Raw genomic sequence first — 25450 nt, 5'->3', positions numbered from 1 at the left:
CCTCTGCCAGGTGAGGATGCAGGACAGGGTGTGATTGGCACGGGTGGGGGGGCAGCAGAAAGGGAGGGGACACAATGAGATAGGATGGAAGGGGACAGGAAAGGACAGGATGGGATGGAAGATGGAGAACGGGCTGCTGGATAGGATAGGGGACAGGATGGAATAGGATGGGATGTGAGGAGATAGGATGGAAAGGAAAGGATGCCCAGATGGATATCTGCAGCCCTTGGACTACTCCTGCCCACCCCTCCCTGGCCACACACCATCATCCTTTAGCACAGGGGGGCTGTCACCTGCACTGGCAGGGGGACGGGGGCAGCATGAGGGGCAGGTGGGAAATGGGGGACAGCCCTCACTCCCCCTCAGTATTTGGGCAAGTTTAAAAATTACCGAGCACAGAAGGGGAGCAGGATCCGAAGGAGAAGGATGAATCAGCTTGTCAAACGACTCTGGTGGCGTCAGCCCAGGATTATTAGTGTTTGTATGCAGAGAGAGCTCTCCTGCACCAAGGCTGCTCCCTGCACAGAAGCATCTTCTCTCCTCCTCCTCCTTTCTCCTCCTCCATGCCAAAGGGAAAATGATGTAAGGTTGGTTGGTTCTTTTTTTTTTTTTAATTTTTAAAAATGTTTTCTAGCCAGCTTCCCAAATCATCTTTCTCATCCCAGGCACAGAAAGTAAAGCTGAGACACAGCACAGCCCTGGCCTCCTGCAAACCCTACCAGGCTGGTTGAAGAGCACCTTCAGGGCCAGGGCTGTGCCAGTGCAGCACACAGGGAAACTTTCCCCTGGGAAACCTGCTCAGGATGCCATAACAAATAAAAAAACCCCAGGTATCCAAATTGCAGCCAAGATCCTCTGGGCAAGGAGAGGGGAGGCTGTGTCACAAGCCAGGGCATGCTTCCCTGCTTCTCCATCAGGACCCACTGTTTAAAATTTAGGACCCACAGCCCAGTTGGAGTTCCAAGATTTGGGCTGTTGTTTGTTTTTTGGTTTTTTTCAGATGCTGAAGAGCTCTTGCAGGGTAGCCACTTGCCACGAAGGAAGATGTGGGGTCCAACTCCCCGCCCAGGAGCCTGGGAACCTCTGCCTTGCCCTGGGCGAGGAGTGGGAGAGCTGGGAGCCTGGGATGTGGGCAGATCCCATTGCCTTCCCAACTCTTCTCTTGGCTCTGCATCCTCCTGCTTTCTTTCCCTATGGCCAGGCAGGAATTTATCCCAGGCAAGAGAACAGCCCTGGGAGCAGCGTCACAGCCTTGCAAAATCATCACCAGCCATGAAAAATGGAAAGCTGAGCAGGGATGCTGCCTCCTGCAGCTGGCTCTAGCTCTGGGCATTGCTGGAGTGGTCCAGCATCAAAACTCCTGCCAGACACTGGAGGGTTGACCCAGACCCCTGGATTAAAGTGCCAATGTCCCTGGGGAGTGAGGGCTGGATGCAGCCGTGGCAGGCAGGCTGTGAGAGTTGCTGGCTCCCAACGTCCAAGGAATTTTCTTTCCAGCTCCAGAGCCCACGGCTGCTAAATGCCCAAACCTGGGGAACCCAGGGGACTTCCAAAGAGCATCAGACTGTTTTAAAAATACTTTATTCTTTAGAAAATACAGCGTTCAGTACAGTGTGCTCTGCTCCCCCCAGCTTCAGCCCCCTGACTCCACCGAGGTCAAGGCAACATCGGCACGTTCACCGCCACAGCTGGAAAGCAGAGGGCAGGTTTCACCGACCCCCTTTCCATCCTCCCACGGAGGAAGGCGGCTCTCAAGCCCTCACTGGAACCCAGCAGCAAGGTGCTCTCCCCCCAGACCCCCAGTGCAGCCCAAATCACAGTGCCAAGCTCGGCCCGTGGAGCCCTTGGTGGCTGGGGACGTCCGCAGGGGGCACACAGGGGCTGTCATGCTTCCCCACACAAGGATTTGGGGTAGCCCATGTGATTATTAAGACACAGGGCTGCCCCAGCCCAGAGCCAGCTGAAAACCTGGGGGGTAACGGTGGGGACTGGGGAACAGGGAATGGGGGGACCAGGGCTCAGGAGCCCCTCAGCTCCCATCCTAAACAGAGATGGGGCTGAGTCAGGGCTGTAACAGATCCTTCTGAGGGGATAAGCCTTACTGGGGTGGTTCAAAAAGGAGATACAAACATCACCCAAAGGCAGAGTGACCTTTCTCCAGGTCCAGGCTGAGCTCGGGACTCAGTGGGGAACCTCCACCTCCCGCTGCCTGACTCTCTGCAGGGAGAAACTCCCACCCCACAGGAAGCAAAGCCCACCCTACAGGAAGGGGTCCTGCCCACACCCCGAGGAGGTGCAGGATCACTCCAGGCCTGGGACAGGGGGGCTGTGCACACGAAGAACAGGACAGGAGAGCAAAGTCTGGGGGCTGGGGGAGCAGGGAAAGAAGCCTTTTCTCTCTTCAAACAGGAATCCCCAACGCCACCCCCTCCCCTTTGCATAGAGCAGCTTTCAGGTGAGCGTGCCCTTCAGTCCCCCAGGGGACACAGAGAGCAGCAGCTGTGACTCCAGAGGGGACAGGAGCAAGGCTGGGGACGTGGCCCTGCTGCTCCCATCCTCCCCCGGCAGCCCTGGGGCTCGCACAAGGACGCGGGGAAAGGAAACACCGACAGCCCTGAACCCGCCCCATCGCTCTGCCCCCAGGTGCAACAAGCCATCCTGATCTTTAAAAAAGGAATGAAACAGGAGAAAAAAAAAAAAAAGGGAGGGGAAAGAGAAAAAAAAAAAAAAAAAGAAAGGCTGAGATGGAGGGAAAGCTCCCCAGGTCAGCGCAGAGGAAGGCGGGCAGCGCCGCGGGGATGCTGTCCGTTCAGCGCCCGGCCCTGCGGGATCTAACTGTCCTCGCCGTTCTCGCCTGGCCCCTTGATCAGCCGCTTCTGTCCCCGCTTGCCCACGGGCCCCTTGGGCTTGGCGAAGGCCTGCTTGAAGGCGTGCTGCTTGGGGTGCACCTCCTCGTACAGGAACTCCGCCGTCAGCTCCGCTCCGTCGTCGATCTCGATCTGCGCCCGCAGCGGCAAAGGGAATTAGCAGCTCCCTTGGGTTTTGACGCCCGCCCCCAAGCCCGCCAGAGGGGCTGGAGAAAGGCTGCAGCACAGCCCCTTGCTGATGCCCAGCACGGGTCATCTCCGTGTGGGCTCGCACTTACCTTCTTGGCTATCTCCAGGCAAAATTCCTGCTCCACGGTGTCCAGCAACCGGCTCTTGCAGCTGGAGTAGAGCATGCGCTCCTTGATGCTGCACTTGTACCCGGGCATGGAGTAGATAAACACTGCGAGAAGAGAGCAGGGCTTGGGGTGCTGCCCAGGCCTGTGGCCAGGGTGTGCCAGCTGCACATCTACCCTGGTCACATCTTTTTCAGCCCCGAGAGTCCCAGTTTATTCAGTGGCAGAAGGTGAGCCATCCCATCCGTCATCCCTCCCAAATCTCCCCTGGTATGCCTGTCAAGCACTGGCCACCAAACCACTCCCACAAATCCTCTGTGGCGGCACCCAGGGAGACCTGCACCACACGTGGCAGGGTTTTTTTGGCACCAAAGGGCTTGCCAGCACCCACCATGGGAGGGAACTGACTCAAGGTCCCCTGCCACACCATCCCTATCCCCATCCCTGCTTGCTCCCCCATGTGAGCAATGGTCCAGGGAAAAAAGGGACCTCCACAGGTTTGAATCAGCCATCCCCAGTGCCAAGGTTCTCACCGACAGACTCCAGGTAGTCTCCCTCATGTGAATGCTTGTATAGGAAGAAATGGTAGCGAGCTGAGTCCTGGGGGATCCTCTTGGGCAGGTCAGCGATCTCTGTGGGGCTCGTGTGCACCAGGTCGATGGTCTCCCGCTCCAGATCCAGCTTCTGATGGACAGAGGGACAGGGGAGCAGATGGGAGTGAGAGATGGCAGCAAGAGGTAGGGGAGTGGGGCACAGAGGAGCCATGTGAGGGACCTACCAGCTGGATGTAGTTGATTTTCTTCTGCTTGAGTGCCTGGATGGCTTGCTGGGCATCCAGCTGCAGGGGGAAGGCCAGGCCCTGCAGTGTTTGGTGCTTGCTCTCCACACTGATCTCTGTCTTCACCTGGGGATGGAAACCACCTCGAGCGTCAGAGCACAGTGGCGAAGGGTAGGGAAGGGAGAGAAAGGAAAACCAGCCGGTGCTGTGGCTAAAAACTTCTCATCCAAGGAGCTTCCTGACACCCAGCTCACAGGGACCACGGCATTAAACTGCTGAAAGTCAGCCAGGCTCAGGATGGGGACGCTTGTCACTGTACCACTGCTCTGGGAGATCACCCGGGCCCAGCCATGCACCCCTGCACCCCACACTGCACTCCCAGCAAAGACCAGCTCAAGACCAACATTTCCCAGCGAGTCCCTGACAGGGATACTGCGACAGATGCCGGCACATTTCCATCTCCATTCATCTCCAACTGCTACCCCACGGGTGACAGGGGGAGCCCTGAAATGACAGCGCTCAGTTGCACAGGTCCCCACCAGCAGGGAGGACAACCCACCCTCCTCAGTGAGTTTAACTGCAGCAGACAGGCATTCCCTCCAGCGCTGGAGCTGGGGAACTGGAGATCCACAGCTGGGATAGATCCCAGACGCTGTTTTCCCCACAACCCCTGAGGCTGCTGCCTGTAACCCCTAGTCCAGGAGATCAAACCCCACTTCAAAGAAGGAAGAGAAAGAGATTTTGTCCCGGGTGCCTCCATCCAGCCACAACAGGGGTCCCTCACAGGGACTGGAGGGGAAGGGGGGTCAGGGCGCGGCGGGCACACCATACCTCCTCGGGGTCGGGGTACTCTACCAGCGATGGGCAGCAGCAACAGCCCCCCACCATCTGCCACAGAATACAGGGAGATGGCGTCACCCCGACGGCGGAGGAGCCCTTCCCACCTCAAGACCCCCTCCCAGGGAAACAGCCCAGCAACTCTAACCCAGGTGCTCTGCAGTGAGCGTGGGTCCCTTTCCTTTGGGATCTGTTTTCAGAGATTACGGATAGAGTCCAACCTTAATGGCTTTTTCTTTCTTCATTGCCCTCCCCCTGACAGAGAAAAGGAAGAAAAGTCAAGGCATGCCAAGAAGAAGTGTAGGAGTTTGAGCTGACATCTCAAAACCACTCGGCAGCACCTAAGTGGGTCTCTTTACAGGGCTGCCCTTTGTTACAGGAGCCTCACATGGTACCCACACCCCGGGGGAACGATGGACTCGGGTGCCCAGAGCAGAGCATGCAGAAAGACAATGCCAGGAGAAGGAGAAACCGGGCATCAAGCAGGCAGAGCAGCCTACCATCTCGGTGCTCGAGTCTTGGGAACAGGAATCCTGCGAGCGTGGGGAGAGGAGACACACTGTCAACAGCACCCTGCGCAGGGATGGGGGGGTGTCTCGTGTGATAAAAGAAGGGGTGGGGGACACATGGACATGCCAGGAGGATGAAGCCATACCATGTCCCTGCTGGAAGCCAGGGAAGGCCACATTGCCCTGGCAATGTGGGCAGGGAGAGCAGCAAAAAATGACACAGGAGATGTCAGTGCTGGGGAGGAGTGGGAGGGAGAGTCTCAGCCCCCAGCCTGGACAGCTCTGCATGCAGTGTCTCTGCCAATGTCTCTGTGCAGAGCCTGTCCCTGCCCCATCTCCTGCTGGCTCCCCAGCTGGGGTGGCCCCAGCCCAGAGTTTGGATGAGTTCCAGAATTTGCAGCAATAGATTTTGGGCTATCCTTCACCAAAGAGCATATGGTAAAGGTTTAGGAGGAAAAAAATGCCCAAACCTCTATCAATAACAAGCATTCTGGAGGATGAGCAGGGTGTGAATGTGCAGCTCTCAGGAAAGAGAAATAATTGCTTAAGTGGGCACAAAGTCCATCTGACCTCCAGCTCTGTTGTCCTACAATCCCCTGGGATGCCGTGGCACCAGCACAGGCCCAAGGGAAAGCACACAGGGATTCAGGATGCACACGAGCTTGCCTGGTCCCACCCTGTGGAGAGGTGCAGCACAAGAACATCACCACTGCCAACACCCCCAGACCCTCAGGTTTCTCTCCTGTAAATGCAAGGAGGATGGGAGGATTATAGAAGGACTGGAAAGACCTCAAGCTCCAACACAAAGCATGCTGAAGTCCAAAAACACCACAAGATGGAAATTTGTCCTAGCAACATCAATTTCCCCATACCCCTCTGTATTTTCTACTCCTTCCCTTTATAAAAACAGTAAAAAATGGCTTCCTGAAACACTCCCCAGGGCACAGCCTGAGAGCCACGCACGGGACTGCTGAGCATATGCCACATCCTGGCTGCCCAGCCTTGCTGGCAGCAGGCTTGCCTAGGGGGGGTTTATTTTACCTCCTTTTCTTTAGGTTAGATTTTCCCCACCTCTTTCCTCACTCGTGGCACGGTGCTGACCTTGGCTAATGAGCACTGCTATGTCTTACGGTGAAATCCTCATGGGAGGATTCTGATGAAGCCTCTGCTCTACCCACCCTCCATCACTGTGGGGCAACCACTAATGACACCCCCTTCCACGCTGCAATTGCCCCCCCACCCCTTCAGTTCCTTTTAACTCTCCTGTCCCCTCTCCCAGCCCCATGGGTGGGATACACCCGGCTCCCCGCTGTGTTTCTGAACCTGCTACACCTCTAGAAAGACTCCCCACTCGTGGGTGTTAAGCTCAATGCAAAATTCAAAGCTGTTTCTTAGCCCACGGTCTGCTGACAACTCTCAGCTCAGCAAAGCTGGCATTTTCCAGCTATTTAAAAATATATATAGATACAAAGCGAATAGCAAATTTCCCTAAGTTCCCAACCAGCCATCAAGAAAGAGGGTATTTCACAGCATCACCTCTGTCCATGCAGCCCTTGAACCACGGGGAAAGCTTGGCTCATGCAGCCTAAAACCTGCTTTCCCAAAGGCTGGGCACCTCCCTGGGGGACGTTCAAACCTGAGTCCTTCTTTGTTCAGTGTCAAAGGCTGCTCTGCCTGTCCTGAAGCAGCTGCCCTGCAGCCATGGCCTGTCCCTTCCTGCTTTGCTGCTGACCTTCCCCTCCCACCCCCTCCATGCACTTTCCCGGTGGCTGTGGAGGATCCCAGGGAGCTACTGCCTGATGAGAAGCACAGCCATGTTCAGGGTGAAGATTGCAAACCTGTCCAGTGTTTCAGAAGATCGTGCATCAACAATACAAAAGGAGAGGGGAGCAGAACTCCCAGCAGCAGCTCCAGGCAAGGGGCACAGCAAAGCACTTGAGAGCTGGTGGCTTTTAAAGAAACCATGTCCCTTGTGTCACTTGCAAAATCCTGACAGGTTGGTTGAACCCAGGGGGATGTGCAGGGTCCTGGACCACTAGCAGGGCTTGGGCACACACACAGAAGTGCTGAGGTCAGGGATTGCCCTGGGCCCAAGTCCCAGGTCACTGCTGGCCCTAAACACCCTCTCCCACACGCTGGATCTGCTCCCCTAAAGGGAACTGCAACGTGCAAGCACGTGGAAGGACCCCACAGCCTGTGCACAAGGTGCACATGTGTGCAGGGACCCTGCACGCTGCAGGCAAGGCTGGAGGCATTGCTGTACCAAGAGAGGTGGTACAAGTTGTGAGCTGCTCCCATACAACCCCCTGGATCACAGCCCTCTGCTTTGCAGGGCTCCAGAAACTCACTCCAAGCTGCATTTACTGAGAGTCCTGGGTTTCCCCACCCTGGGGACATCAGTGTGGCACCGAGCACCCAAACCACAGCTCGCACCACCTCCTGCTCTGTGTGCAGGGCCAAGTGGGCAAAACACCAACACGGAGACCTTCACCCAGCATCAGCCACTTCCCACCCTTAAATCCACCCACAGGCAAAAACATATCCATCTTCATCTCCTTCTAAATGTTGGTGGCTGCTCCCTGTGGCCCAGGCTGACACAGGGGACCACGTACCTTTAAAATAACCCCCAAAAGACTAAATGGCAGCAGCACCTCCACCCAAGAGCTGCATCTCACAAAGGCGAGGGCGGAAAGGAGAACACAGCAGGTCAGCTGGAAAATGAGCACCACAAGCACTACTTACCTGGGCCACGTGACTCTGTAAGACACAGCCCAACACCCCCCCAAAACTACTTAATCCTGCAGCACTGGCCAGACAAGGTGATGGCACAGACGTCCTGAGGTGCCAAATGGGCTGCAGAGCCACCATCAGCATCTCTCTCTTCTCCAAGCATGGGAATCAGCTTGGATCCCCCAGCACAAATCATGCCCAAACCCTCAAGGCTGGGAGCTGGGATAACGCCACTGAGACCCATGGTAGAAACCATCCCTTAGTGGCATCTCCAAAATGTCCTTCAACTTCTCCACCCCCAGACCTCGTCTTTGTCATTAATTAGTGCCATCAGGCTGATTGGCTTCATGTCTCCCAGGCACTTCCTGATCCACCCATGAGCCCCACAGCAGGCAGAAGAGAGGGATGTTCCTCTAGAGATGAAGACTTTCCATCCATCTAAGGGAAATCCCCTCATCCCCCCAAAAATACTGCTTTCAGGTGGTCTTCCCACCTGTTGAGTCAACCCCCTTCCCTGCCTCAGTGTTTCACTCAGAGGTTGGTATGAATGTCGTGAGATCCCAGCAAGGAGATGACAGCCTTGTCTGCCCCCAGCCCCACCCCGTGACACTTCCACATCTTCTCCAGGGTAAAAGTCCCCACATTTAGGCTAAGATCTGTATTTCTTGGGACAGCATCCTTATATTTATAGCCATAGAGGAAGAGAATGGGACAGGATGCTGCTGCAGCCCAAAGATAAGCCTGAATTCTTACTGCCTCCCCCACGACTTCAAACTCAGCACTGGCTTTTGCCCCAGCACCCAGAAGTTAGAGACTGCTGCCTGTTTTCAGCCCTAAACCATCTTCTGATTGCCAGCAAAACGCAGTCCTGAGATCATGTTCAAGGAAGATAAAAAATAAAAGTGTAAATTCCTCTTTATGCCACCACAGTTTGACTGTGAGGAGGTTCGGCCACCTCAGCAAGGGCAGGAACAGGTTAAACTGCAGAGGTACAAGGGAGCAAAGTAAAAATGAGCCATCCCTTCTAGCTGAACGCTCATTCCCTGCATCCCACATCCCTTCATGCTCAGAGGGTCTCAGGTTCCTCTCCTGGGGCTGCTGGACACCCACCTCGTTGATGCGGATCTGCTGCAGCTCCTGCTCGGCTGCCGTCAGCGGGGCCGGGGCAGAGCTGGAGGACACGTGCTTTTGGTAACCACTCAGGGACACGTCCTCCTGCAGACACAGGGACAGGAGACACATCAGAGGTGGTTATCAGGATGCACCCCCAGCCTTGAGGTGAGGCTGAGCAACCCGGTGGGTCCTGGGCTCCCTCCTTACCAGGAGGATCAACCTGAGAAGTGCCCTGGGATGGCTCCAAGCAAATCCCCACACTCGATTTTAAACAGTGCCCACGACTGCTTGTGCCTGTTCAGACCCTCCCCAGGCACCTGTGGCTGTAGCAGTGCGGCTCTTCCAGCTGATTAATGGAGCTCATGAGCATGGAAGTGGGAAGGAAAGTAGAGCTTACAGACTGAGAGCAGCAGAGCAGGGCCCTAGAGCAGAAGAGGGATCTCCTGGAGCAGAGCAGGGATCTCCCTGGCTCCCACAAGCACCAGAAGCCTCAGCAGGACTGATGCCCAGGATCCAAGGCAGAGGGATAACCCTGGCATGCAGGCAGCTGTTGCTGCTGGAGTGACACTGCCACCACCTGGTGCTTCTTCTCCCACTCAGTGTAAAGCTCCACATCTTGGAGCCTTCCTCCCACTTCTTCCACGGTCTCTATCACAGACCACAGCCCTGCAGGCAGGAGAAGATGGCAGTGGCCACCCAGGAGACTAAAGCAGCGTGAGGGACCAACCTCTGTGCTGTCCCAGCATCCCACATCCCACCACCCAGGCACTGAGCTCGGGGTAGGCTGCTGAAACTCAGGGTTGGACCCAAAAGGCTGCCCAGGAACCACCACCATACCTTCACTGTGCCAAACATCTCGTCCTTTATGTGCCCCCCTCCAAACTCCTTCTTCACCGTGGCTCTGGTGGCAGCGTAGAGCATCTTCAGCCGGACCTGCCGGGAGAGGGGCGGCAGTGCCGTCACAGAGGGGCACGGGGCACCAGGGAGGTGCCAGTGCTCACAGCCACCATCCCACCACCAGCTCCACAAACATCAGCCCTCCTGGGAACAACCACCTAGTTTCCAGCTCCACCTGATTTCTAATGGCAGCATCCCTGAGTGGGGAGCAGGCGGGAAAATCCACCAGCACTATTTCCAGGGCTGCCGGCGCCCGGCACAGCCTTGCCAAGCAGGGCCCGCAATCCCACAGCTTATTCCATGCTTTGCTTTCCCATCCCTGAGCTCCAGTGTGCCATTTCTCACCTGCACCTGGGTTAGAGGAGGTGCAAATACCACTGGAGCCACTTAAAAGCAACTTTTGCCTTTGGCACTTCTATTGCCTCGCTCTGCAACGTGCAGGGAAGAGCTTTGGCAGGTGCTCCTGGGCACACTGTGCTTTTGCAATAAGACCCTCTGTGGTTTGTTGAAAGATATGTATTTAAAATATATGTTATTATACAGCCACCTGTATATGTGCATGTACACATATACACACATATAAAATGATATATTATATCATTTTATTATAATTGTATATACATATGTGTATATATATACGTGTGTATATATAATAACAACCTAATTGTTAGATATATACAAAGGAACTGCAGTGGGTCTTTTCATATATATGCACGTTATAATATATAAAATAATATATATTACATATATTGGTGTATGTGTGTGTGTATATACATATATATACAACAAGTGCATGTATTAACACGGCAGTAAATCTATGTAGCATAAAGATTATATAAAATATATAATAAGTATATATATATGTGTCTATGTATATGTATATATATATTATATATATATATATAATATATATATATATATGCACACATATATATATGTATCCAGATGGCAAGCACACATGTTAACACAGCAGTAAATGTCATGCCCACCAAAAGCCTGGAGATGTGCTCAACAGGATGGCATTTTCCAAGCCATACTGCTGACATCCTCTAAACCTGCCTCTCATCCAGCAGCCCTTTTTTGCCCACTCTCCAACACCTTATTTTGGAGCCAGGCCTGGAGAAGGGCTGGCAGCCACTCCGTGAGCAGAGCAGGGCCAGGCTGGGGGCAAGTCAGTGCCAGTGCTGGCTCTTCCCAGCAATGCCTTTGGCCAGAGCCACGGTGGGAGGTCTCCATCCTGGCCCTGTGGTCCACACTGCTCCCCCCTCTACGCCCCAGCCCTGCCACCTCCTCCTGTCGCAGCCCAGCACGGAGCTCACCGGGGAGCTGTCGGGGGACCAGGAGATGAAGAGCCACTCGTATCCCTGGGCGTTCTGGCTGTCCAGGCGGTACAGCACATAGCAGGGCTGCTGCTCGTCCAGCAGGGGCAGCACGAAGGGATCGTAGTCAGCGTCCCAGCGCCGGGACAGCTCTTTGTGGGCTCCCAGCACAAGCTGTTCTGGAAGGAAAAGACAGACAAGGGGGTGTTAGACGAAGGCAAGGCTCACCTTGCAGCACCAGATGGCGGCTCACCCAAGGGTTTGTTTGCTGCAACTCCAGCACCAACGATGCCATCCTGCAGAAAAAGAAACTATGACCTGGAGCCACATGCAGCAGTGTACACCCCGAGGTGTGACCCCCCAGGAGATGCCATCGGGGCTGTTGCTGCTGTGGAGGGGCTGGTTTTCTGCCAGCATCCCACGGCCTCCTGTCAACCATCTCCTCCCCCAGTGCTCCTTGCTGCCGAGGTCTTCTCTCTGGTGATCCTGTGGCCTCCCTCCACTCATGTAGTTCTCAACCATCCCTTCTTGCTCACAGAGAAACATGACAATCTTCCACCCCACCTGGGAAGCTTTAGGGGCACTATAATATCTCACCAGGGACATGAGGAAACACCAACACTCGGGGTGTTGAGACAAATAAAGGCATCATAGCAAAATCCACTGCCACAAGCCAAAGCTGCTCTCATCTGATCCCCTTAACCACAGAGGGGACAAAATGAGAGCTGATACCCAAAGCCCATGTCTGTGGAAATCAGGGGTGTCCCAGAGACCCCAGCCTGAGGTCTCTGCCAGGAGAGCCCCAGCCTCTGGAAGTGACCTAAGTATTTCACAAACATGGCAGCATCTCAAGTATCTGGAGGGCATTTTTTCAGCTGCTACACAAGTGGCAGTGGGGCTGGGATCCCTGTGAGCTGGGCACTGCTCAGCTGGGATTTAAACACTGGTGCAGGCATCCTACAAACATAAACCCCATGCCCTGGTGAAGGTCAAACCAAGCTTTGGGATGGCTGAATGGAAAAGGGTTGGCACTGGAGACGATTAGTGTAGGTTGCTGGAAAATAGCCTGTATTTTTATTCCATTTGTAGATGCAGAAAGGTCTGGAGGAGATTACAGGACTCAGAACAAGATGTAGGAAAATCTGGAGGTGCCAAAGCAAATGAATTAGAGCCTTCAACAATTAGCACTTGAGGGGATGCTTGGCCTGACACATGCCCTGCCTGGACCTCTGCCCACAGCCCTGCTGCCCACTGGGATCCAGGAAGCCCCTTGGCTGGGGCACAGCCCTCTCCCAACCCTTTCAGCCCAGCAGCTCCAAATCCCATGGTAGGAACGTTTTTGAAGAAAATAGCTGAGGAATAAAGGGTTTGGAAGGAATTGCTCTCATCCTTCCTTCCCACCCAAGCAGGACATTCCCCAAGACAGCACTGCAGCCCTTCCCTGCCCAGTGCCACCCTGGCATCTGCCATCACACACTGAATCCAGTTATTTGAGCATGGGTAGCACAAGTCACCAGTTCAGTAACAAGCAGAGAACAAGGTGCTGGAAATACTTCTTTACCTTCGACAAAGCTACCTGTTTGAAGAAAGAAGCATAAAAACTTCCATGTACCCCTAAAATAAGCACAAAGCTCCGCAAATCGATTTGTGCGTCGCAAAGGCCTGGGATCCCAAAGAGACTGCAGGAATCTCACCTGGCCAAACCCACTGGCAGCTCGTGGGTATCTCTGTCTGCAACACATACCAACACCTCACGCACGAAGCAATCGGTGCTGAGTCACTCCAGGCTATTCCCGGGCTGTGACTAAGCCGGACCCCGGCTGTGCTGCTGTGAGCTGGCAGCCTCCAGCTTTCCCCTGGGCTCTTTGCAGTTCCGCTCAATCCACTCACGGCCAAATTTTTCTCCTTGGGAAGAATCAGGAAACTCGAAGCAACAGCCTTTCAGTAAAGCATCATTGTCAGCATTGACTCTTTCAGGTGCCGTTTCTGCTGGGAGCGGCTGCTGGAAAAGCAGAGCTGGGGGTGTTTCTGGCCCTCGAGGTGCCCCCAGCACTCACTGCACACAGGCTACCTCACTCTGAAATGCCTGACAAGGAACCTCTGCCTTCAGCTCTGGTGGGTGCCGTGGGGGACAGCACAGGATGGCCCAATCTGCAAAGCTCAGTGCACAACAGCACCCAAGTGTAAAGACATGCACCCAACAGGGAAGTCCACAAAGTCAGCCTGTCCAGAATCCTGCTGACAGTGAGAAGCAGAGCATCACCTAAAAACACATTGAACCACAAGCTGCTCTCATGCCAGCAAACTGCTGCTGAGCCTTGGTGCACACCCTGCTCTCCCAGTCCTCCTCCATCCAGCCACGGCTTTTCCCGGTAGGTCTCCAAAGGCAGCATCAGCTCAAATTGCTCCAGAGGGCTGCTCAGCCACAGATGTGGCTTTGGGGATGCCTAGACACAGAGCATCTGCCATAAGGCCCCTTGCACCATCCTCCTCTCCTCCTACCTGCTTTTGCCTGCTCCAAAATGCACCGAGACAAATGTCCCCACAGGGCACAAGGTGTGAGCAAGCTGTCAAACAAAGATGAAGGCTCCTCTTCCACATCCCCTGTTCAGGCAGGGCAGCTGGGACGTCCTCCCCAGCCAGCCTAGGACACATCCCTTCCAGGACCAGCATGCTGGAGTCCCTCTGTCTGGCTGTGACCTCTGCTTGGACGCTCCTTACTGCCCAAAGGTCCATCTGCAGTGGGTACCAGCAGGCTGATGTTCCCTGTGCTACAGAAGAGTGGTGGCCCAGAGAGACCAAGCACCGTGCCCCTGAGTCAGGCTGGTGGGACCACCACCACCTTGTCCACAACAGTTCAAGCCCTTTGGCAGAGAGGTGCTCCCACCAATTCTCCTTCCTCTTGCCGACCCACAGGAGCCTCAGGCTCTGCTGCACCCCAGAAGCTTCTGCAGACACCCAAGTTCCTCCAGAGCTGCCCATGGCTGGTCCAGGCCAGGGAGAAGTAGCTGGCAGGGTGGGAGAGCTGGACTGTGAAGCACAAAACACTGCCAGGCGAGGATGATCCATGAAGCTGCTGCTGCTGCTGTCACATTGGACATATAAATATACCCCATTTATCCTCAGCAGAGACAGTAGGACACATTTTCTGTTGATGATAAAACATCTCCCTTGCTGGTGTCACCAGCCACAACCCAAACGCTAAGACCAGGCTTAGGGACATCCGTGACTTGCATTATCCTAAAACAAACCTGACTCCTGCTTTTTAAAAGCAAAAGAAGCTGAGAGTGCAAAATTGTTGTCAAAGATGCTCCAAAGGAACAACGAGGATGTCTCATCCCACCACACAGGGACCTGGCCGAGGACAAAGCCAACACAGCTGAAGCTGCTGTAGCCCCAGTGATGTGTCCCTTCAAGTGGCATTTTAAGTCCCGCTGCTCTTCCAACAGGGCACTCCAAAGGTCACCGTGGGCTCCTTACAACCACATCCACCTCAGTATTTGCGGCATGGTCCTGGTGGCCCACCCAAGGGAGGTGGTGACAGCAGCTTGGCAGGGTATTAATGTCCCTGCTGCTGGAGAAACAAGTCATTCATATGCAATTGTATGAGGCCGAGGTGATGGAAAACCTACACCACAGTGCCTCCCCGCTGGGATGTTCAATCAGTGCTTTGCTCTGCTCACTTGCTTGACAGATGTAGAGGCCACCCAAAGGCACCTTTCCATGGGACAAACACAGGCAGGTTGGTGGCACCTGCATCCTGGGCTAGGGGCAGTCCCATGCAGTGGGATGGGTTTCTGAGTGTAGCATCCCTTGTGGGAGGAAACTGGGGCCCTGTGCTGAGCCCTGTGCCACAGAGCACCCCCCTGCCCACCCCTGCCTCAAACACCTCCTCAACTGGTGTGGGATGCCACATCCAAGGAGGAAGATGCCTGTGCATCACCCCTAACAAAGGTCCCACAGATCCTACACCAGTTTGTCACAGGGTTCCCATCACAATTGGACACAGCAGCAGCAAAAGCCCCCAGAGCCCAGCACAGATCCCAACACTGGTGCTGCTCTGCTGGCAAAGTCACTGCTCCCCGCTGGAGCTGCCCCAGGGCTCCAATAGTTGCTCACCAGCACAGCCAGATTTTGGGCTTGTATTTCAGGTCTGGGCTGCCACGTGCTAGGAAACCCCAGCAGCGTTTTCCTTGAGGTTTCCAAAAACACGAGCTGGTACCTCAGCAGTGAATAGGAGAGGAGGAGAGGAAACAGAGAACAGACATGGTGTAAATCAAAGCACTCAAAAACAGGACTTACCATCCTCAATGATGACCTTGATGAGCCGAACTGAACCGTTTCGGGCTTTGGCAAAAAAGTCCCTTAATTCTGTGGTGGCTGAAAGAACCAGAAACATCGTGATCAGATTTAGCAATCAAAGCAGGTGCTCAGCTCTTGGTGACTGGCCAGGGAGGGGATCAACTCGGCAGGATAGAAATGTAAAAGTTTTTTGTAAAAAAATGAAATCTCTGATGCCCTTAAAAAATTATAATAAAAAATACTAGTAAAAAGCCCAAAAAGCTGAGAGCAAAGTGCTGCGTCTCCCTGAGGTGTCAGAGTTAAATAGCAGCTGGGAGCACATGTGATCCAGAGAACCTGATACTTGGCCTGGGTGAACATAATCACCCAAATTTAGACGATGGCTTGGCCAGTGCAGGCAGGGAGAGCTCAAGTGACAAGTTGATTCGCTTTACAGAGCGGCAGGGTTTGCATACTAGGGGTGGCTGGAAGATGTCCCGACAGGCTGTGACATCCCGGGCTGGTGACATACGGCAGGATGCTGCTCCCGAGTGGCTGGGAACCAGCACGGCTCCAAACTGGAGACACTGGTTTGAAGCTGAGCCCCTGGGGAAGGGAAAGGCAACAGCCCCAGGGTTTTGCTCCAGAGCCAGCAGGGCTTTGATTGCACGAGGCTTTTGGGGAGCCACCTTCCCACTCATCCCCCATCCCTGAGCACTGGGCAATGGCAACCGGTCTTTGGCATCCTTCCAGGAGGCAACTGGAGGCAGTGGATATTGAAGGAGCAGCCCGCAGGCAGCATGGAAGGCTTCACCTGCCCACCCTGAAAGCATTACTGGCACAGAGCTCCCCATCCCACCCAGGACACGCTGCACATGAAGGCGATGCCCAGGAGATGTGGCTCGGAGTGGCCGACCCCCCGATAAGGAGCATCTCCCAGGCCAGTGTTACCTCCCCCTAAAACCCCTGCAGTTACACACCCAAGCCCTTTCCTCGATGCAGCCATGCAGCCAAGGGGGCCCTGTGAGTTCAAAGCTGCTGCACTTGTTAGAAATACTAAAGAAAGTGGCACTGCAAAGATCAGAGACCTGGGCAGATGCCCCTCAGTCCATGCCAGGATCTGTGCTCAGTCACCACCAGCAGCCCCCTGCTCCCAGCGCTTTGCTGTGCTACCTGCCCATCACTGATGGCTGTGCCAAAGCAGCCAGCAGCAGGAAGGAACCCTGCTTGGGTCCCTGGAGCCTGAGAGCATCCTTGGTCAAGGCACTTTGCAAAGGAAGCCATCCTTACATCCTTAGCTGGAAAGGTGCAGTGGTGGGACATGCCACAGCAAGGGCCAGATCCATTCTGGCTCAGTCCCTCCAGCAGTGGGTGCACCCTCAGCACAGCTCCAGCACCACCACAGGAGGAGCCTCAACATTACCCAGCACCCACCCAAGGGACATGGTGGCCAAGGACTGTCACACAGCGGTGCCCTGTGTCCCCTGGAGCCACACCCTGGGCTGAGGCACTGCCCGCAGCTCTCCCAGCCACGAGGGAGAAGGAATCCCTGGGGTGGCCCCAGGAAACTCCTGCCTGTCCCCCACAAGTGACACTTCTGCGATGCATTTGCCCCACCAGCTCAAAGCCTGCCATGATCAGAGGTCCAGGTGGCTTCCCCTCCCACGGAGAGAAGGAAGACTTTCCAGGCTGGCTCCCTGCAGGCAGCAGTGCTCCCATACAAACCCAGAGAAGCCATCCCAACAGGACCCTGTGGGAACGGGCACACAGACACCCCAGAGAAGGCACATCACTGCTTAATGGCATTTCAGGGGACACTCAGGTGGTTTGCTGGTGTAATCCCACCACCAGCAAACCACCCTTCTCCCTCCATCAGCACCAAGGCATGCAGCTCTCCCAGTTCCCAGCAGACCTTCACCCTCTCCCAGTACCAGCTGGGAGCTCAGCCTGCTCCTGCTGTGCCCAACCAAGGATACTCCGATATTTTTAGCCCCTTTCTCTGTTGAGAGAGGCTGTTTCCTTCTGGCAGCATCTGTGGTTATTGCAAACACACGAGGCGGAAGAGGAAGAGAAAGAGAGACATTTATACACCCAGGAAACCTCGTGCAGGAGACAAAATCTCCTAACAAGCATTAAGTTTCACTGATTCCTGTTAAACTGCCAAAATGGGAGAGAATAACATCCATCAACTTTGGGGAAGAAACGGGAAAGCTCTGAAGCATCCACTGGCTTGCAAATCCCTCCAAACTGACCTCATCCTTCCCAGAACCCAAGGGCATGTGGGGGGGTCTGGAAAATCAGGAGACTGGGCAAATGCAACCTGCTAGCCCACTTGGAAATGCTAGGAGTGCCCTGAAGTATTGGATCAGCAGCTGGGATGATTGATAACTGAGTGATTGACAAGTGATGACCAAGAGCTGGGACCTGTGTAGGTACAGAAGGGTTGAAGGGGATGAGGAAAAGCTTGGATGCTGCTGGAAAAGCCCAGTACACCACAGGAAATACCACAAGGTCTGCCAAGGAGGAAGACTATTTCCAGAGGAGGCAGCAGCAAAACAAAACAAAGCAACCCTCAAGAGGGCTTCCAAGCTTGAATTCTGCTAAAAAAAAAAATTAAAAAAACCCAATTCTAATTTAAATTAAAAAAAATCACCAGGGTGTCTTCAACGTCCCCTCTGCCTCTCACAAGGCAGATCCAAGAGACAGTGAGGAGGGAGAGGAATAAACCAGTGAGGGTTTGAGCATGAGCTCAGCAAGTGCTTCATTACAGCATGATTACGATTTAATTGGCACAGCAGACTTGACGAGATGGCTCATGTGCCTGAAATACTAATACAGAAGTCCAGAGCTGGCTCTGAAAGAAAGGCAGGAGGAGACTTCACCCTGGTGATGGTACCTCTGCCACATGGCATCTCCCTGACAGGAAGTCTCCAGGACACAACTCAAGGGCTGAAAAACCCACATGTGGGGAAACCATAAAGACCAGGGAAAGGAAGGTGCCACAGGATAGAGGACTGGAGGGGACCCACACATCCAACTCACCCTCTAGACATGGGTTCCTGGAAGATCCTGCAACAAATAATCCAGAAACAAACCCAAGCTGGGCCTCTGGTGATCTACTGAGATCAAATTGCATGAGATCCCTCATGCTTCTTCTAGCAGAGCCACAGACCTGTGGGCTTCAGGGGTCTCAGCTCAGCTTCTAAATGTCTCAATCCAGCTTGGGAAACATGGGGGTGGTGAACCTCTATGGCATGGACACAAAACCAGATGGATAACTCACTCAGGGAGGTATCAGAGGTTGGATCCAGCAAGGTCTCCTGGGGACCTGTGGTGGGTCCAGGTTTATCCACATTTCCATGAACACTTCTGGCAGCTGCAATAGTGCTTCCTGCAGCTGTAAGGTGGGAAGCTAGAGGAGATGCAAGCACACGCTGGAGAAAAATTCACCGTTCTTTCAGGAGACTGGAGAAATGGGCTGGGAAAAAAAGAAATGGGATGAAACTCAATAGGAAGCCAAGTACCATAACGAGGGGAAGGCCCAGGTACAATGACACAGGGCAGGTCCAGCAGCTCCAGAGAAGAGAGGTGGGTCACAAGCCAAGTTCAGGTTAGTTGCTTCACGTTGTTGCAGGCAAAGTCATTCGTGAAGGCACGGACAAGAGCGTGACCGTGTTATTCGGTGCTGACAAGGCTGCAGGCACAGCAGGAACAGCACATCCAGGCTCAGCATCGTGCAAGGAGCAAGGCACAGCACAGACAGCACCTGTGCCAGAAGGCACAGCGTGTGGGAGAAACCAAAGGAACTGGGGCTGGTCAGCGCAGAGCAGAGAAGAAAAATCATGAACAGTCTGTACTCGTTTTCCAGCCAGAAACATCAGGTCCCACCTTGGCATTTGGGAAATCTCATGATGAGGGTGATCAAACCCTGGGAAGGACAGACACCAAGTGTCCATTCCTTCACTGAAAAAACACCAGAAATGCTCCTGGGATGTTGCTGCTTTGAGGCAGGGTGAGCTTGATGGCATCTGAGGAACCTTCTGGCCTTTCTACAAGGCTGCCCTGCTGTCCACCCTCCTGGCAGACAAGGTGGGCACAAGCACCCCTTGCTTCCTCAGCCACTCACCCAGCCCAAAATCGCCTCCAGCCATCGAGTCGTGCAGCACCTCCCTCTCCCACTTGTTCGTAGGCTGCAGATGAGTTGTCCCCTATTCATGAGCCACCTGCACTTGGCAGCCTGCTGACAGCGTGTCCCAGCTCCCCTTGCACCACACAACCTCCCTGCCCAGCAGCACCTGCCACCCATTTGGCACAGAGGGCTGAGCAGAGCCCTCAGCACCGGAGCACTCAGGCTGGGCAGCTCACGGCATGGCAGGGAGGTGATGGTTTGGGCAGTGGTGGCCTTCAGGTGGCCCTGATCCTGCAGGCAAGCTGCCAGAGGAGAACTGGAGCTTGTGGTGGGAAGGTACAGCGGTGCCTCCCTTCTGGCAGCACCAAACAGGCACAGCCCAAAGCCTGAACCACCTGAGCTCGGGGAGCAGCAGGGCAGCCAGATCCTTGCACCTACTGCTCGGACGTGCTGTTGGCAGCCAGAGCAGGCACTGCCCTGCCCTGGGATGTGCCCCTTTGGATCAGTCCCCAGGAGACTTCAGCGCTGGGCTTAAGGCATCGTGCTTGCCTAACCTGCTGAAAGGTGGTGCTCGCTGGTACCCCCCCATCAAACGGCGTTCCCAAACCGAGCCTTTTCCCAATGTTTACAGCCCCAATTGGCTTATCTGAGCAGAGCCGGGCTGTGAGGAGGCCGGAGGGAGAGAGAGGCACCCGGCAGTGATGACAGCCGTAGCCACAGCAACGGCCACTCCGTCCCTGGGGATGCCTGGGTGCCAGCGGAGCCGCCTGCGCAATCCCCAGGGAAGCACCGCGGGGATGGGGATGGAGGCGACAGCCACGCTGCCTCCCCCATGCCTCCCCCTCCTCCATCCTGTTCCCTTGTCTGGGCAGCAACAGGTTTTTGCTCATCTGACCCTTCCCAATCCCCCCCCATCCCCGTGCCAGCACCCAGCTCCCAGATCAATAATACATGCTCCCTGAAACAGATGCCTCTCTCAATAACACCGAGTCACCTTGTCCTCCCCGACGGGAAACCCGAGCCTCCAGCCATCAATCTTTCATTCCCTGGACATAATCTTCAAGTCGATGCCACTCCAAGCGGCTGCTTCCCTTTCACTGTCCGGGGCACAAGCGTGCCTGGGATGCAACAAGGAAGCTCTGCCAAAAAATCAGCCACAAACCCAGGTAAAACTTGTCCAAGCTCCAGGGAGGCTTGGCCAGACAGAAGTCGAGATGCTGATGAATAAAACATTGGTTATACCTGCACTACCCACACCTTCCCTGCCCAGCCAGCTCTGCCCAGCTCCTGTCTGGGCATCCAGGAAAGGACACAACTGCAACAGGCACAAAACAGCTTCTGCTGGTGCTAAAATTCCTTCTTTTCAGTCTATCCCGGTGTAACTCCGTCACGCAGCGCCTGCTCAACCCGCTTGCTGCAGGGAGCTTTGCCGCTGACGGACACGCATGGTCAGTTTAAGTGCTAAGAGGATTTTATTTCTCACCGTGGAAAAAAATAAATATGTCACTGCAGGGAGGCTTTTCTGTGGGGAAAAAGCTACAGATGTCAGAAGAAAATAGAAAGAAGGGAGGGAGGGAAAAAGAGGGCAAGAGAGGAAGGAGACAAGCAAAGCTTTTCTCCCGATTTTCTGTGGGGCTAGGCTGTACTCCTACAGGATTTCACACGGATGGCTCCTGGTCTGTAATGCAAATCCTGCCCAGAGACTTTGAGCCAACACCAGCCATTTGCTTCTCAAGACCCGATTTTCCACATGGGTGCCCATGACCTGTCCTGTCTCCGCTTTGCCACCTCAGATCGGAGTTATTTGACCTTTCCCTTGCTCCAGGGTGGGCAGAACTCACCCTGCAGGCAGCATCAGTCAGACCCCAGAGCAAAGCAGAGGTGCCTGCAGAAGTGGCTGGCTGCTGTTGCTTTTCTCTGCCCAGTAAAGCCACCAGTGGGAGCACTGGTTTGGGTACCGAGGGGAACAGAGACCCAGGGACAGACCCTGGTAGTGATCTCATTGCATTTACAGTCTCTCACTGCACACTTTCTGAAGGATTTCCTTTGACCCACCATTTTAGGTGTTTAAATTTAAGGGGTCTGACATCTCAGGGCGTTTGTCTGGTCTTCCACCCACGCTTGCCATTCTGCTCATCCTGCCGTGCCATCCACTTGGATATGGCCCATTCCCCAAAGTGGGCATCAACCTCTCAGTTGGATGCTGGCCCAAGAAAGGAGCTCACAAGCAGAGACTGGCTCCTCAAAACCATCCTTGCAGCAGTCTGGTGCCCTCTGTTCCCATGGATAACAGGGGCCAGGAACCAGACATCTCTTCTCCTCCTCCTGATGGTGTGGTGTGACATATCCCTGGTTAGGGGGTTATCCCAGCATTCCAGCCACGAAGCTGCCCCAGATTCAGGTGTCCAGGTGCCTCAGGAGCCAATGCTGCCTCCCAGGACAGGAAGAAGAGAGGGGCTGAGGATGATGTGGTGGATGGGGAGCAAAGGTCCTTCTTTCTTCCCGATGGAGAGCCAAGAAGCTGTCTGTTTTCCAAGGAGACCTTTGCAGACCCAGCAGCTCCTGTGTCCCGCCTTTTTGCTCCTTTTTTCCCATCTGACAGCATTCCTGCCAGTGTGCCTATGCTTCTCCATTCCTACCAGGTGTTTTCCCAATGCAAGATCCAAACCTGGGGCAAAGTGGCAGCTCAGCTGTGGATGGGAGTGAAGATCCTCCCCCATCTCCAGGTCTTGCCACCTCCCCCAGAAAGAGCAGGCACCAAACTCTATTTTTGGCTTGAAGAAACAACATGCATTTGATTTCTTTATCTTCTAGATGAAAAAAAATACCCTCTACGAGACTTTTTCTCTCTACCCAGAGGTCTTGAAAGAGATCCCAGAAGCAACTGAAAGCAGATGACCTCCCACCAGCATCAAAGCCCTGGTTCAGCATTGCCTTCCTAAGGTCTTAAACTCAAGCAGTGAATGCTGTCCCCGCCTAACGCTGCTGAGGGCAGAACAGGGACTGCAAAAATACTCAATGAATCCTCCCAGCTGCAGCTAAAAAGTAGGTTTCCAGCCCCAAAAAGCCCGCAGCACCCCTTGATAGCTTCCAACCGCCTCCCCAGCCTGGCAGTCTCCATGGCAGCCTGGTTTTCTTGCCGGCACCTTCAAGGGAACTGCCAGGGATACACAAAAAAAATCATAATTAGCCTCTTGCCCCTGCATGAAAGGCTCAGCCCCATCACACAACCCTGTGATTACACACCCTGAACCTGCAGCTCTCACTGCCACTGCTTCCCCTCTCTGGGGACCACCTATTTCTCCCCAAAAGCTGGGATGACATGATAGCCTTGAAGCAGGGGGCTGCTCCAGGGGTTCCCTATGACCACGTCACCCTGCTCTCACATGGACCTAGCACAGTGTGAAGCAAAATCCCCCACCAACCTGTCCACAACCTCCCCTAAGCCAGCCACTGGATCTGATGGATGCAGATGCCTTCCTGCAAACATGGGAGCAATGGCAATGAAAAAACACAAGACAATGGGTGCACACAAAGACAAGGCCCCAGAAACCAGCAAGATGCAGAAAATCCTTCCTCCTCAGCAAACAACAGACCTCAGCGCCTCAGCAGAGAGGATGAAAGTAGCAGTGGGATTGCTGTTCCTCATTCGATATGGAATCTGCTCTTTGCTGAGCAAACGGATTAATTTGATCACTGTGCTGGGGTGGGGAGGACTCAAAGACCCCAAATCCCCCTTGGGGGATTCCTTTAGAGCCTGGAGCGCCCCTTTTGGGCATCGCAGGTGTTGGAGGGGCAAATCTGCACTCAGAGAGGAAACAGCAGCTTCCTGGAAGAGGGGCCACGCAAGAGGGGATGGAGTGAGGACCCAGAGATGTCCAAGATGCTGTGACAGCAAGGCCACCCAACACAAGTCATTTTCCATAACTACTGGGAGGTTTTTATGCCACTGCCAGCTCAGGGATCGGCTGCTGGGCCAGAGCAGTGGGGTCAATCCCCACCCTGCACTGCTGCAGCTCCTCAGGGGAAGTCTGAGTCCCTTCCCCTTTCCCTCAGAGCGCTGCTGATGGGGCACATCACATCCTACGGCAACGGTGCCTCAGGGTGACTCCCGGCACTGGTCACAGAGGGCTTGCCAAGCGGTGGGCAACCAAGGTCAGGGAAGGTCAGTGCTCTCAGAGGGAGCCAACTGGCACATCTCCCTCCCCAACAGCCACAGGGTGCCAGGGAGGATGGCACTGGTGGCACAGGAACGGCCAGGCACAGCTGGTGAGCAACAGGCAGCAGCCTCTTGGGGCACACAGCTCAACAAGCCCTGCCTGCCCAAACCCCACAGGGAGCTCTGCAGGGTGGGACCGACATACCCAGAGTTCAGGTGGGCACTGGGGTCCATCCTGGTGAATTTTTCTTTTTTAATTATTATTACATTTTTACAACACAGAGATCATTTAAATAGAGCCTCAACTTTAGGATCTAAGTTTAAATCAGAAACAAAGAAATCAATGCCATCACAAATGCCATCAACCACCTGCTCTCCTGGGCAAAGCAGGAGAAATATCCAGGGACCATCACTGGCCACTTCTGAGCTAAAGCCCCCGCCAGAGCATCTGGAGGGGAAGGATGCTCTTGACCATGCTCAAGGAACAAGGATGGTCATTGTACGAAGGAAGAGTAGGCACAAATTCACACCCTGGTGCACAGGTGCTAGCCGGGAGGAAGGGAGCTGTGGGACAATGTCCCTGCTCTCCTCCCGGGACACGCTGCGGGGCTGGATTCACACCCGACCGCACGGAGCAGGGCTCCAGGGGTGGCTGCTCTCACATCCCTGCTCGCATATTGATTCGGTTACATAAATTATGCAGCAACTCTACTCCTGATTAATATTGCTAATTGAGCTGGGCGGTGGGGGGCAGGAGGGAAATACCGTGAGGACACACAGTCAGTCATGCACCAAGCGCACCCAGAAATGCAAAAGCCGTCGTCTCGGGGCGCTGGCTGGGTCCTGAAGGGAGCGGGCGGAGAAGCCGGGGAGCAGGAAAACACTCGGGCTGTCCGCAGCTCGCCTGGGCTGGGGGCAGCCGGGGACAAGAATCCGCGCCGGGAGGGGCGCGGTGGCCGGGGCTGCGGCCAGGCAGATGTGCGTGACACATCTGCCCGAGCGTGTTACAGCGGCTGTTGAGCATCAGCCCAGACAAAGGATGCGGGAGAGCCCCGCACCCGCGGCACCCCGAAGCTAGACTCCCTTCCCGCAGCTCCTGCCGGCACCCAAACGCTCCGAGCCTGACTCAGTGTCCCCCTCCCCCGCTACTCGCAGGAAATCTGCCGGCTCCTTCGGGAAGCTTCATCTTATCGCCCCCATCACCCCCGCTGTCGCGACACCGCCCGCATCCCGCCCGCGGCGGGGCCGGGGATGCGCGGGGCGCGGCCCCAGCGGTGCCTCCCGCGGGGGGCGCAGCGGGGCAGCCCGGCCCGGGGGGGCCCGGGGGCTGCGGGGGTCCCGCGGGAAGGGCCGGGCGGGGAGCCCCGCTCGGCGGGCGCCGCTCACCGTGGATGCCGGTCTGGTGAGTCATGGCTCCGCTCGGCTCCGCTCCGCTCGGCTCCGCTCCGCCGCGTCCCGGGCAGGAAACGGCTGGGCAAGGCAGCACCGCCCGTTCCGGAGCGCGGGGCCGCTCCGCTCCGCTCCGCACCGCCCCGGGG

The 25450-nt window shown here is 55.0% G+C and overlaps 1 protein-coding gene across 2 annotated transcripts; it reads right to left on the bottom strand.

Moving 5' to 3' along the window:
* Positions 1–1565: 1565 nt before the first annotated feature.
* Positions 1566–25436, bottom strand: TWF2 (twinfilin actin binding protein 2). Of its 2 annotated transcripts, XM_050312694.1 has the most exons (10): positions 25299–25436; positions 15646–15723; positions 11344–11522; positions 9965–10060; positions 9125–9229; positions 5276–5308; positions 3939–4064; positions 3694–3844; positions 3146–3267; positions 1566–2999 (listed from the first exon to the last, which is right to left on the bottom strand). In XM_050312694.1, exons 1-10 carry the CDS (start codon positions 25321–25323, stop codon positions 2832–2834), a joined length of 1083 nt encoding a protein of 360 aa, XP_050168651.1. In that variant the 5' UTR covers positions 25324–25436; the 3' UTR covers positions 1566–2831. The 2 variants fall into 2 exon arrangements, with proteins under 2 accessions (XP_050168651.1, XP_050168650.1); XM_050312693.1 differs by lacking the exon at positions 5276–5308 and having other exon boundaries at positions 25299–25435.
* Positions 25437–25450: the final 14 nt, after the last annotated feature.

Source organism: Myiozetetes cayanensis, unplaced genomic scaffold (assembly GCF_022539395.1).
Source record: "Myiozetetes cayanensis isolate MyiCay16 unplaced genomic scaffold, myiCay2020 scf18, whole genome shotgun sequence".
NCBI lineage: Eukaryota > Metazoa > Chordata > Aves > Passeriformes > Tyrannidae > Myiozetetes > Myiozetetes cayanensis.
Note: the sequence above shows the minus strand (reverse complement) of the source record. Positions and strands in the feature narration are given on the sequence as shown.